At 33.2% G+C, this 13,353-nt stretch overlaps 1 protein-coding gene across 1 annotated transcript in view; it reads right to left on the bottom strand.

Annotated features, from left to right (window-relative positions):
- The window catches only part of CTNNA3 (catenin alpha 3), a 1,449,816-nt gene that overhangs the window by 356,747 nt on the left and 1,079,716 nt on the right, over positions 1-13,353 (bottom strand). Inside the window, exon 12 of the mRNA XM_045568380.1 lies at positions 7,186-7,386. Within this exon, the coding sequence (XP_045424336.1) occupies positions 7,186-7,386 (201 nt within the window). The remainder of the gene's footprint in view (positions 1-7,185; positions 7,387-13,353) is intronic.

The following is a 13,353-nucleotide window of genomic DNA, read 5'->3' on the forward strand; positions in this document are numbered from 1 at the left end:
ATGGCACTTTCTTTTTTATGACAAGTTTATATTTTCATTCATTTAAAATGGCAAGATAAGAAGTATCCTCAGTTCCCTAGCTGGATCTGGGTCCTATTCAAATCTAGATTTTTGTTGTTGTTGTTAGAAAACAGTTTTCCACTCAGAAGTTCTTGTAGCTGTTTTCTTCAACTCCCAATGTTAGCCAAGATCCCACACCCTTGTAGAAACAGAAGCAGCATCATCTTTAGAGAGGCAGAGCTATCATTTAACTTCCAACTTTGAACTCACCAACATGAAGACACTCAGTTATCCCAGATTAGCCAAATGATCTGTATACAGAAGCCCCTTGGTTAATGCTCTCTGACTGTGTTAAAGGGAGTCAGATTAAAGCTGAAGATACAAGAAAGAAAGTAGATAATTTGGAAGCCTATCTCAGATTGCTACAAGGGGAGAAAAGATGGCCTACAATGGCTTCTGAATTTGAAAGCATGATTGCTAGCCCTTATAGGAGTTTGCTGGAAGCATTAGTGAAAGTAGTTTCAGTGAGATATTTCAACAGATGTAGTTCAATTATGGTTCTTGTAGGTAATTGAATACAAAAATATTGTGTTCTCTTGTTCAAAAGCTTGCTGAAGAACCTTTTAAAAATCTGACCCCAAGTTTTCTCAAAGCGGCTAATATTTAACTTTGGGTAGTAATGAATCAATTCCTTCATCTTTCCCCTGCCCCAGCCTTTGCTATAGTCCACTGCTTTTGACGTTTTTTTTTTCCTGAATTAGGATCACTACTTACTCTCTCACTTTACTTAACTGTACTATATGCATCACAGTATGATCTTGTAGTAAACTTTAAACTAAATGCCTGGAGAAGAATTTGGTGATCAATGATCACTGAGCACCTCTACTATGTGTAGACACTACTAGAGAAGATAAAAATAAAATGTGCCGTCTTCTGTTAAGGGCATTACAATCTAGTGGGAGAAACTTGTATGTAAATGGCTGATTATGATACAAGGCAAAGTGAAATAAACATTAACTGGAGGACAAGCTCATAGTAACACAGATAATGGAGCAATTAATTCTAACTGAAAGGGAATCAGAAGCTCCTTTGCAAAGATAGTGGCATTTGAGAAAGCTTTGAAGAATGATTATACTTTGAGAGCACAGTAAAGAAAAGGCACATGCCAACTGCAGCAGTAGAATTAAGAAAACCACAGAGACTCAATTAAAGGGGTTTTGTTTTTGTTTTGTTTTTGTAAATCTAACACAAGACACAATGGTAGGCCCTGAGAGAGGTGCAAAGAGAAATAATGTCTTTTTCTCCAGTAGCTTACACTCTATTTTGAAAGAAAAGCCATTTCCGTATAAGTTTATATGAAGAGTTCATCAATAGCATATTCTGGACTACCCTCTAAATTCCCTTTGTCATGTTAAGAAATTCCCTTTTGTCTCTAGTTTGTTAGGTGTTTTTATCATGGAAGAGTATTGGAAATACTCCTTTGTCTAGTGCTTTTCCTACATCAGTTGAGATGATCATGTGGCTTTCTTTTTTCATTTTGTTAATATGGTGTATTAATAGTTGTCTGGAATGTAACTGAGTAGCATGTCCCTTAAGAGCTACAATACATGAGAACAGAAGGAATTCACTGTTGTCAGCGGTTTCTAAAGGCCAGGGACATATGATGTCTCTTGAAAAGCAGATAGAATTTGATGTGAGAAAGAAGAGGTAAGGATATTCAAAATGAGAGGGACAGGATGCGGAAAACCTTAAAGGCAGTAATGATCCTGGCATGTCCACAGGATTGTGAAAGTTATCAACTTAGATGGAGCAGAAGGTGCCTTTTGGCCCACACCAGGAAAAAAATGTTATAAATAAAATTTTAGGTGCATTCAAATGCTTCTGCAGTTCAGGAAGGTAAATTGAGTAAAGCAGACTGCGTGTGTGTGTGTGTGTGTGTGTGTGTGTGTGTGTGTAATGAGAGGGAGTGGAGGAGACTAGGCTCATTAGAAACAGGATACCACTAGGCTTCAGCAAACTCCACATAAAAATTAGGTTGGCCAAAACTCCCCTGGACACAGAAAACTTCTTTGAGTCATATCTAGTATATAGATTACTATTTTCGAACACTGCTAGACAGTAGAAGCTAAGGACTGCTAGAACTAAACCTTTTGGGTTTTTTGTTTTGTTTCAGTAGATTTGGGGGATACAAGTTGAAAATTTGAATTCTGTCACATGTATATAGTATAGGGGTGAAGTCCGGGCTTTTAGTGTACCCATCACCTGAGTAGTGTACATTGTACCCAAGAGGTAAGTTTTCGTCCCTCATCCCCTCTCATGCTCCCTCCTTTTAAGTCTCCAGTGTCCATTATGTGTCCACTCTGTGTGTCCTTCTGTGGCCATAACTTAGCTCCCTCTTATAAGTGAGAACATATGGCATTTATTTTTCTGTTCCCAAGTTACTTCACTTAGGATACTAGCTTCCAGTTCCACCCAAGTTGCTGCAAAAGACATTATTTCACTCTTTCTTATGGCTAAGTAGTCCTCCATAGTACACATATAATACATTTTATCTATTCATCAATTAATGGGCACTTAGGTTGATTTCCTATTTTTGCAATTGTGAATTATGCTGTACTAAATATACAACTGCAAGTATCTTTTTGATATAATGATTTCTTTTCCTTTGCGTAGATACCCAGTAGTGGGATTGCTGGATCAAATGGTAGCTCTACTTTTAGTTTTTTGAGAAATCTCCATACTAATTTCCATAGGGATTATATTAATTTACATTCCCACCAACAGTGTATAAGTATTCCCTTTTCACTGCATCCATGCCAACATCTATTGTTTTTTGACTTTTTAATAAGGACCATTCTATTTGGAGTAAGATATCATCTTATTTGGGTTTAATTTTCATTTATCTGATAAGTAGTGATGTTGAACATTTTTTATATGTTTAATGGCCATTTGTATGTTTTCTTTTGAAAAATGATTGTTCATTTGCCCACTTTTTAATGTTTTTTTTTTTTTTTTTTCCTTGCTGGGTCATTTGAGTTCCTTGCAGATTCTGGATATCAGCCCTTTTAAGGGTATATAGTTTGCAAATATTTTCTCTCATTCTGTAGGTTATTTACTCTTTTGATTATTTATTTTGCTGTGCAGATTTTCAGTTTAAGTCTAATTTGTCTACTTTTGTTTTTGTTGCTAAGACTAAGACCCATAAATTTTGGGGTCTTAGTCATAAATTTTTTGCCTAAGCCAATGTCCAGAAGAGCTTTTCCTAGATTTTCTTCTAGAATTTTTTATGATTTCACATCTTACATTTAAGTCTTTCATCCATCTTGAGTTAATGTTTGTATATGGTGAGAGATAGGGATCCAGTTTCATTCTTCTACATATGGCTATTCGACTATTCAATTTTCCAAGTACTATTTTTTGACACAGTGTGTCATTTCCTGAGTTGGTTTTTATCTTCTAACTATTTAAGGTTGTAGAACAGAGAAACAACATAAGGAAAGTAGCATTTTTACATCAAGCTATAGAACTCAACTAATAAAACATACTAAATGAAAGAGAAGTCAATAAAACAAATGAAAGGGGATTGATAGGGTTACTGATTGCTATTAAAGTTTTTTAAAACTAATTTTAAAATGAAATACATCTTAAAAGTCTATCTGCTGTTTAAGCTAGTCTGAAGAAAACTTCACAACAAAATTTCAGAAGTATTCACTGACTCAAAATTATTTTCAACTGTCTCAGCCTTTGATTAAAAAAAAGTATAACTATATGGCTCTTCTCCACTCTAAGAAGGAGAGAATTCTGGGTACACACTTGCCAGTTTGGGCCTTATTGGGTACTTGATGAATGAAGCTTCATTTGCCATCATTACCAGTTGCCAAAAGTGGATGCCACCAGGATGTCTTGGCTAGGTTCATATATATGCCTGTTCTGTTTTGGTCTACGAGCCTGGTTGACAGTAAAACCAGGTGGGGTTTGAAGGTTTGAAACAGATGCCTTCAGGCCTCCTAATTTATGAATTTGATAGAGTCCATAAATCACACAAAAATATACTATGTCAGTCCGCATCTGATTTAGGTATTTTCCCAATCTGCTAGGAAAGAACTGAAGTGGTTATTAAGAGTGTGACTTATAAGCCTACAATCTGCAATCCAGAATGTTTGTTATTCATCAAAACAACAACAACAAAAGACAATATGTTTTCTCTTTCCATCAAGTTCTTCTTCATGTCCCCTGACAAGAGGAGGACCTTAGTAACAGGGAAGTATGGGATGCAAAAAAAAAAAAAATTGCACATGGAGATTACAATATTATGCCTCTGTCTGAGTGAAATGCAGCCATCCAGATGTTGACTATATTTTACTCAAAACTTCTAGGGTTTGTGAACAATATAAATTCCTGAAATGTAACAGGGTAACTTTGCTTCCTAATGCTGAGAAAACATTTAGATGATCATCCAATCTTGAAAGTGTGCTAATGAGCCACAACGTCTGATTAAAATCAAAGGTGCTATGTTCTAAAAACACTCTTTGTGATTAAGATAAGCATGGCTTGGGTTTCATCATTGATGATAATACCAATTTTACAAAATAAGTCTTTGAAGTCTCAGTAATAAAAACAACTCACAATTGCTCCTCATTATTTTCAGGAAGCAGGGTTAAGACCTGAGGACTGTATAAAAGAATAAGAAACAAAGAGAAAAAAAGGCCACATATATTACTATTCACTTGGTAAAATGTGAACTATTAAAGCTTCGTAACACAAATCATGACATTTCCAATTATTTAATTTGATATTTATAAATAATAAGTCTAAGATATGAAGGAGATATGAACAAAGACAAATATCTCCTGTTAGTTAATTGTGGAGGATAGAATAGTTGGTAGTATCTCTCATGGACAATATCTCTATGGGAGAAAAAATGCTCACATTTTTCAGCTTTTGGTTAAGATCAAACTGATCTAATTAGTTTTTCATCTAATTTATTGCTCAGAATTCCCTGTAGTGAGGCGTGTTTTTGATAAATTTCAAGGAAAGCTGTTGGGAGAAAAGTTTGAAACTAGACATAAACAAAAATGAAAAGTTTTTTTCCAAAGATTCACCAAAAATATTATCTAAAAAACTAAAATGACAAAATTGGAAAGTTATATACTATTAATATATTGTTATATTAATAATAAGATACTATTTATATAGAATAACCCAGGATTATTCTATATTCATTATATTTGGGATACAGAACATGATCTACCTGGAGGATTTTAATTAAAATTATATATAACTAATTAGAGGAAAAAGGACTTGTTTCTCTTCTGATTGTGATAATGTAGCTATATTGGTTGGTTATCTGACAAGGTCATTATAAATCATAGAGGAATTAACAAACTTGTAATCAAATGTGTAAATAACTTTGTTTCATTATTTACTGATTTCAGACTGATTGTGAACAGTGTTTCTACAATACATTTCACATTCTGAACACTAGAATTTCACTTCCATTTCTTTCTTTGACTATAGTATATATAAACTCTTTCCTATGCAGTATAAAACTATAAATCTGGCACTTCATATAGACATTATGATTATAAAGAGCATGTTCACAAGAATTTACTAATACGATTATAAAGCTGAGACAGAGGCAAGATATATTAGTCCTGGTAGATTTTACCCATTCAATTCCCTATAGGAAATTTTTTATTTAGCTAAAAAAGAACTCCTGAAACATTCATCTTTTATACACGTTCCATTCTCAGAAGATGGAAAAAATCAAGAACACAGACAACTCTGTACTTGATTTTGACCAACAAGAAAGGACCACCTAAATCTAGCGCAGGGAAGAGATACTGAACAACCAGAACACAATCATCTTTTTAAGTAAATGTATTACCACACCTAATTGAAAAAGCACCTACTGTGTGCCCTATTGACACCTGTGACTTCGAGGAGTGGGTATAAAAATATAAGTTTAATATCAAAAGTTGCAGATGTACCTCTTCCATCTTTCCTTAGCACATTTTTTGCATTTCATTATTTTAAGAGATAATGAGAAAACTCTGTGCCTAGCTTCATCAATGCTTTTCTGTATCAACATGCTAGGAAAATCATCAATTCTCTGCAAACCTCACTAAACTTGCCTTGTGGCATAGTTCTTCAGAACTAGTTTCTAGTGAAGATTATTCAACTTTTGTTATATTTCTCTTAATTAATTGCAAAGAACAGCCTCTCTCCAAAAAAAAAAAAAAGGCAAAGAAAATTTTAAAAGTTACTAATCCTTGTCCCTTCTACTTCTCTTGCTAAACAATGTACATATCTTCAAATCTTAATATGCCATATGCATAACATAAAGAATGATTCTATAGTATAGATAAGTATGGAATTTCAAGTAGTCACCAAAGAATGACCATCACCTTGGTGTTAAGAGGCAACAGTAAAAAAGTTCAACCTAAGGATTTGACAAAGTCATAAAAGGGTTTTCACAGGAAGGAGTTCTGCCATGATGACTTATAAAAATAGTGACTGCCTTCATTGTCTATAAATCCATATGAATTCAGACATTTATGTGAGTTTAATAATAACGTTAAAAATAAGAATGTCATTTTACTGAGTGATTCAAAACTAAGCATTACTGGCTATTTTAGAAAATATTAACCTGGGTGCTGCAACCAAAACAAAATCCTAGTTCCATATTTCTTATGCAATCAAAGAAGATTATATGCAAGAACAAAATATTATTTTGTAAAAAGTCTGCAGATGAAGGTAGAGAGCGTTTGTCTGAAAACAAAGGACAAATTTGCTGTGTTTAAGTAATGTAAACAAAAACCTGAGGGTACCAATGATGTAATTAAAAGAGGGTTTGGAGACTTACATACTTAATACCATACTGGCCTAATTATATCTCCTAACAGCTCTGGTATTAACAAACATTCATAAGTGGCTAAGGCCTGTGGGTAATTTATATAATGTATGTATTTATAAAAGACCTCTTTTGCCAATGAACATATTTACTTCTCAAAAATAAATTTCAAATAACATAACCACAGTATGAAAGCACCAGGTAGTATAGCAATGTATGCCAAAATAAGCAACACAGACTGAGATTTCTTTTCCACAGATATGGAATATTTGCTAGCTATGTACATTGAAATATCAGAAACAGTGCAGCTGTTATTGGGGACTGAGACTTACCAGTACTTGTAAGGAAGTTAACGTTTTTCATTACACCTTCCGTGTAAGCCCCTGGCTCGTAACTGTCCATTTCACCTGTGACGATGTGAGCAACTCTTGCCGCCCGGCCCCTGATGGCACCTGCAGCACGGTCTAAATTATCAGCATCCTGGTCTCTTAAGGCTATGATGCACTTGTTGACATCTTCCAGGATGTGACTTTCTGTAAGTAAACAAATCAAATTAGTTTGGGAATGTGTGTATTTTTTCATCACACAAATCTAGCATACTATAATTATGTTAACTTCTGACTTCAGATACAGTGCATATTGGGAATGGGGGATATTGAGAATTATGAAGAAACCTTAGAGATATATTTTGCTTAGATCCCTTTATTCTTTAACAGCAAAATCCATGAAATATAAAATTTTATATTTTTAAAAGTGATTATTGATTACATATTATTTTACATTCTAGTTCCAGCAGATTAGATTTTAGAGTGTCATATAGGTGGAAATTAGAGACAGTTTCCAGATTAAAATAAAAATATGTAATGATAGAATGCTGCCTTCCAAATAAAAGCAATACTATAGAAGTCATATAATTTTGCAAAATAGCCACCTATGTTAAATATATTGAAAAATAAACCTAAGAATTTCCATTTAACTGGTATTTATTGACTTACAATGAGGATTACCATATTACAGAAACCTTGTAAATTAATAATGAAAAATGTCAAAAATATAATTTTATATTGTAAAACAATAACTTCCCAAAGTCTGTAAAAACATCCTTATATAGGTATGTGTGTGTGTGAGGCTTTAAAAACATTAATTATTTGCAGCAAACTAATTCCAGAGAAAATTGCCTACTCTGAAGAGTGTTTCCTGATTTCCTCTTCCCTTCCCCTCTTTGCATGACTAGGAGCATGAAGACAGCAAGGAATTACTACCAGAGCAACATAATATTTTCTTTCTCTATAAAACGATTAATACACCAAGATAAAACTAATAAGTACAGATGGACAAATATGTGGAATATAAACAAACATGGGCAATGATACCTAAGAAATTAAAAGAATACTAAAATAATGAAAGTTTTGGGTTCTGGCTTTATCGCGTGAATCCCCATCCAACATCTTTAAACACTCTATTTCTTAAAAGCACACACAGAAAACAACTACAACAAAAAGATCTCAGTAATTCCAGAACATATCATTAAATCTTTTTCTCTGTCTCTCTGTCAATCCACTTGTGTATATGTGCTGACTATCTGTGTGTAAGCTACAGAGGAAAATCATTCACAAAGACATTACCTTACAGAGTCACACCTTTCTCTTACTGTACAGAAAATAAAATCAAACTACCATAGAATATAGTTCCTGTTGACATTTTTGACCTTTTATCATTCCTCTGTAGGCCCTGTATGTTTCAATTATATGTACTTTATGATTTCCAAAATCTTCCATGTTCTTCCATGCCTCTGTCCTGTGGGACTATTAGAACCTTGACCTAGACTGCCTATCCCCTTTTTTCTGCTTGCTCAACTCCTACTATTCTTTTAAGACACAAATCAAATATTCCTTCCTCAGGAAATCTGTACTGACCTCCTCATTCCCTACAAGACAAACATGGTTCCATGTTATCAATATTTGGGATCCCCATAAAATGATTTATATGCTTCCATTAGAGCTTCTTCCTGTGTTTTAATGAACTACTTATAAAACTATCTCTCTAGTAGAATGTGAAATACATCTGAAGGCAGGAATTTTATCTTATTCCTTGAGGTATTGTATCTAATACCTGTTATAATGTTGGGGCCTTGTTAGGTTGACAATAATGTTTGTTGAATGAGTGAATAACACTCTCTTGTAAGGCATACCTGGCAACAGAAACTTATTTCATCTAAATCCTAAATTATAGATTATAAGCATAGGTAGACATTTCTGTAGCCTGAAATTATGTCAGTTTAACCCATAACAAGGACAGTTGGATCATTTACATGAAAAAGTTAAAGACTGAAAAAATCTTCATTATACATTCACTAGAGTGAGGTTTTTTTTTTTTTTTTTGAGTCTTACTCTGTTGCCCAGGCCAGAGTGCTATGGTGTCAGCCTACCTCATGGAAACTTCAAATTCCTGGGCTCAGGCGATCCTCCTGCCTCAACATCCCAAGTAGCTGAGACTACAGGTATGCACCACCACACCCGGTTAATTTTTTCTGTTTTTAGTACAGACTGAGTCTCGCTCTTGCTCAGGCTGGTCTCAAACTCCTGACCTCAAGCGATCCTCCTGCCTTGGCCTCCCAGAGTGCTAGGATTATAGGCATGAGCCACTGGGCCCAGCCAATTCACTAGGGTTTTAACCTAATTTGTAGCTTTCAGTTATGGATGTATCATTAAGGACTATGAAAGATCCAGGCATGGTCTTATCTCAACAGAAAGCATCTGTGTATCAATATCATCATATTTCCTCCAGAATGGAAGTACAAGTTTCAGTCTAGAAGGCACAATGATCATCTGTTTTTAAAAGTCCACAGAGGTGTACTTTAATGATACATTAAAAAACTGTCATTTTCCAAGTACATTGGCAAGTGTTTTTTAGAAATAAACACAATGTATATGTATACAATGAATGTTTAATCTATATTCACTAAAGGTGCTTAATTTTACATTGCAGAGCTATTTTTACTCAGTCCTATACAAGTGAAAAAATGTTTAGGGGAAAAAAACAATGTTCATTCTTAGAAGATTAATTACATAAGAAACTCTGTAATTTGTTTAATTAAAGATGAAACCATAGCTGCTACAAACTTTTGTTTCCTAGTGAATTTTGCACAGGAGAAAATATAAAAAAAAATTCACTAGCACTGTACTGAGTGTTCATCTCTTATATAAACAATGATATATATGCTCACCAATTTATTTTATTACTTAAAGCAGGGATTTTTCTGGTTCTTTTTTGTTTGGCTTTACACAAGGTTGTATGGTTATTCTTTGCAATTAAATAATGCTGTCAGAAGCCATGGTGTTAATCTCGTTGAAGAATTAAAGAGGTAAAGTCAGATATGGAAATAAAAGTCCTAAATGAACATATATAATATGAGGCAACAAGTGAAATAAGTGGCAGGAAGCATATAACCAGACTTAATTTGAGGCCACTGTAGTAAGGATATTGGAGTTGATGCCTAAATAATGTGTGGAGTTTCTAAAATTAAATATGGCATAAAAGTTTTAGAAAAATTTGCAAATTTTCCATTATTGTGACACTTTCTCATTACCCTGAATGTTTCACAGAATGTTAGCAACAACTATTTGCATGAAACTAAACATAGAATTCCAGAAAAAGAAAGTCAAAATGTTGGGTACCTCCCACATATGCACAATAACTAAACATTAATTTCTTAAAAATGATTATTTCTTTGTTATTCATATTTCAGGTAAATTTAAGTAGCTAAAAGATCTTCACGAACTGCTCGAGTTTTCACACCATCTATACAGCCCTTAAACCTCCAGGAAAGAAAAAAATACCAAGTACTTTCTATAGAACTTCCTGTTGTATCTCCTAGACTTCACTGACGGAATGGGTTTACTCATTACACACAGTAAGCATCATTAGAAACTCTCCTCCAGTTAATTTATCAACTGTAGACATTCTTGAATTCAGCAATTACCTCATTTTAAAAATCATATTTGAAAGAAAGAGAATATGTTATTATAGAAAGACCATATTTAGAATATTATGCTTTGAAGTATTGACACATAGGAAAGATTTAACAGCTTTAGAGAGAGTATCAGCTTAACATTTGACTTGAGGTGAGTGGTGGAATGTCACGATGCTAGTGGCAAATGCTGAAATGCATTCATTGAAGAGCAGAGAATTGGTGAATTACTAGTAATTTCAATCAATCATTTGATAGCCATCCTGAGATGTAAAGGGTGATTTCTATTATGTTGGTAAATAATAGTACACAGGACAATAAAGGAACTGATCTTTGACGAAAAGGCATTTCATTTGTTGCAAACTTCTCTAAATCACCTTTAATCACTGCAGTAATTTTTGCACAACATTTTGAAATGCCTTTTCTCAAAAAGTATAATTTTTCTTAATTCTTCAGTTTTCCACAATTAAAGCCAGAATTTGAAGGCCAAATCTATTGCCCCAGGGACAGTGTAATAGAAGACAAAATCCAGTTAATTTACTGGTATTTGACCTCCAAAGTAGAATTTTATAAATCTATAACCCACAGAATAGACTGAAAGTAGAAGTACATTTTATTTGTAAAAGCCAGATTTTATTGTACGGTATGAGTTTTTGCTTTTAATTCCTGAAGGTGGACTTTAAATATATCAATGGCAAAGTCTGAAGCGGAAGAGAATTTATGCTATAATCCATCAAGCAAGGAATAATACTCCATCAACAATTTCCTCCCTTGATAATCTGGATATATAAAATAAAGACTCCAAGGATAAGAGCAGAATAAGAGAGAAAAGGATATTAACTATTTTTTTCTAAACAAACTGAATTATAATCCAAAATATATTGAATTTCCTAAATTGGCAAGATTAAGATTAGCTACCCAGTATATATGAGCTCAGAGAGTTAAATTAAATTTAATTATAAGAAAACAAGTTTCCATTTTTGGACACCTGGCTCCATAGCAGTAAATTTAAAGCCCATTACATAGGCAACTGAACAAATGTTCAACAAACAAAAACAGTAATTTTTCTTTCCTCTTTACCAAAAATACATGAAACTAAAAAGCAAGTGGAGTGTATTAGTATCTCAGTTAACTGTAGTTTATGTATCTACTTAAAGGTGATCAAAATTTCTGTTGGGCTAGAATTTGATCATGATGACTGGTTTTCAAATTAACTAATATCCCACAGAAAGATTTAAGTACTATCTTTGAGAATAAAGAGCATGCATATAGCTAAATGTAAAATTCCTCACCCCCTTTGTGTATCCTAAATCCTTTCCTCTGTCTTCTCTCCCCAAAGTCTTACTATATATTACAAAATGTAGATTATATAAAAGATAAATAAAGCACAGTTCCTGTCTGCAAAGGGTTTACAATCTAGTAACTAGTGGGGAAAAACACTTTTTATTTCATTGTCTATTATTCTTCCCAAAATACAATAGTCAAAATTATAATCATTTTATAATTTTAATAAAATTTTATTCAACTTTATTTCAAAATTTTGCTCAGTTTCTCTGCACCACAAGCTGCTTATTCTTTCTAGAGCTTTTAGAGAGCTTGAACTCACCTGACTTACCTCTGATAATAATCAAAAGAAAAATAAAGTCTAAGATTGCTATTCCCAAACTAGTTATCAATTATACTTATAGAAACTCTGCACAATTCTACAGAAAACGCACATACATGCCCACAGCAAGTCATTGAAATCTTTATATTTCTTTCAGTATATCTTAAGTAGGTTCTTATAACAATTTCTACTGTGAAGTTGTTCAGAAATTTTTCAAAAGTTTGAAACAGGCAAAATAGACTACTGCTTGTGTTTTCAGTGTTCTACTGGACAGACACTGAAAATCAGGCCCACCTGGCAAATATCTGATTCTCCAGGAGTGTGTATCTTTGTTCTGCTTGTCATTATTATTGATTAGTATATTTTACAACTCTGTAGGAATTGATGCTCATTTTGTTTTTAAAACTGATAGACATGTAAGTGATTCTTATCATATAGTAATTTAAATAACTTTTATATGGTAGAAATAGGAAAGATTTTTGTAGGAAAGATAATCCTAAAGGTTATAGTTTTATTGCTCTGTAGGGCATTAACAAGTTTTGTTTCTAAATGACAAAATTTTATTGAACCATTCTTTTTTTTATCCAATTTTCTTTAAACAAGATTTATCATCTTAGTGCCTCTCAATAATAAATTTTTGGCACGTGTTCACTCTAAATTTGTAAAAGCCATGCTTTCAAATTTAGAAAATTATTCTCAGACTGTATGCTTTGACTTGGAAGCTACTAATTTTTCAAGTATGGCTCTATCCAGGGGAAAAAATATGAAGCAAAAATTATGTTAAAAAAATTATATGTTGAATCACAGACCTACATTTAAAATACAAAACTATAAAGCTCCTGTAAGATAAAAAAGAAAAGAAATCTAGGGGATCCTGAATTTGGCAATGACTTTTTGAATACAGTAATACCAAAAACATAATTA

Source organism: Lemur catta, chromosome 14 (genome assembly GCF_020740605.2).
Source record: "Lemur catta isolate mLemCat1 chromosome 14, mLemCat1.pri, whole genome shotgun sequence".
NCBI lineage: Eukaryota > Metazoa > Chordata > Mammalia > Primates > Lemuridae > Lemur > Lemur catta.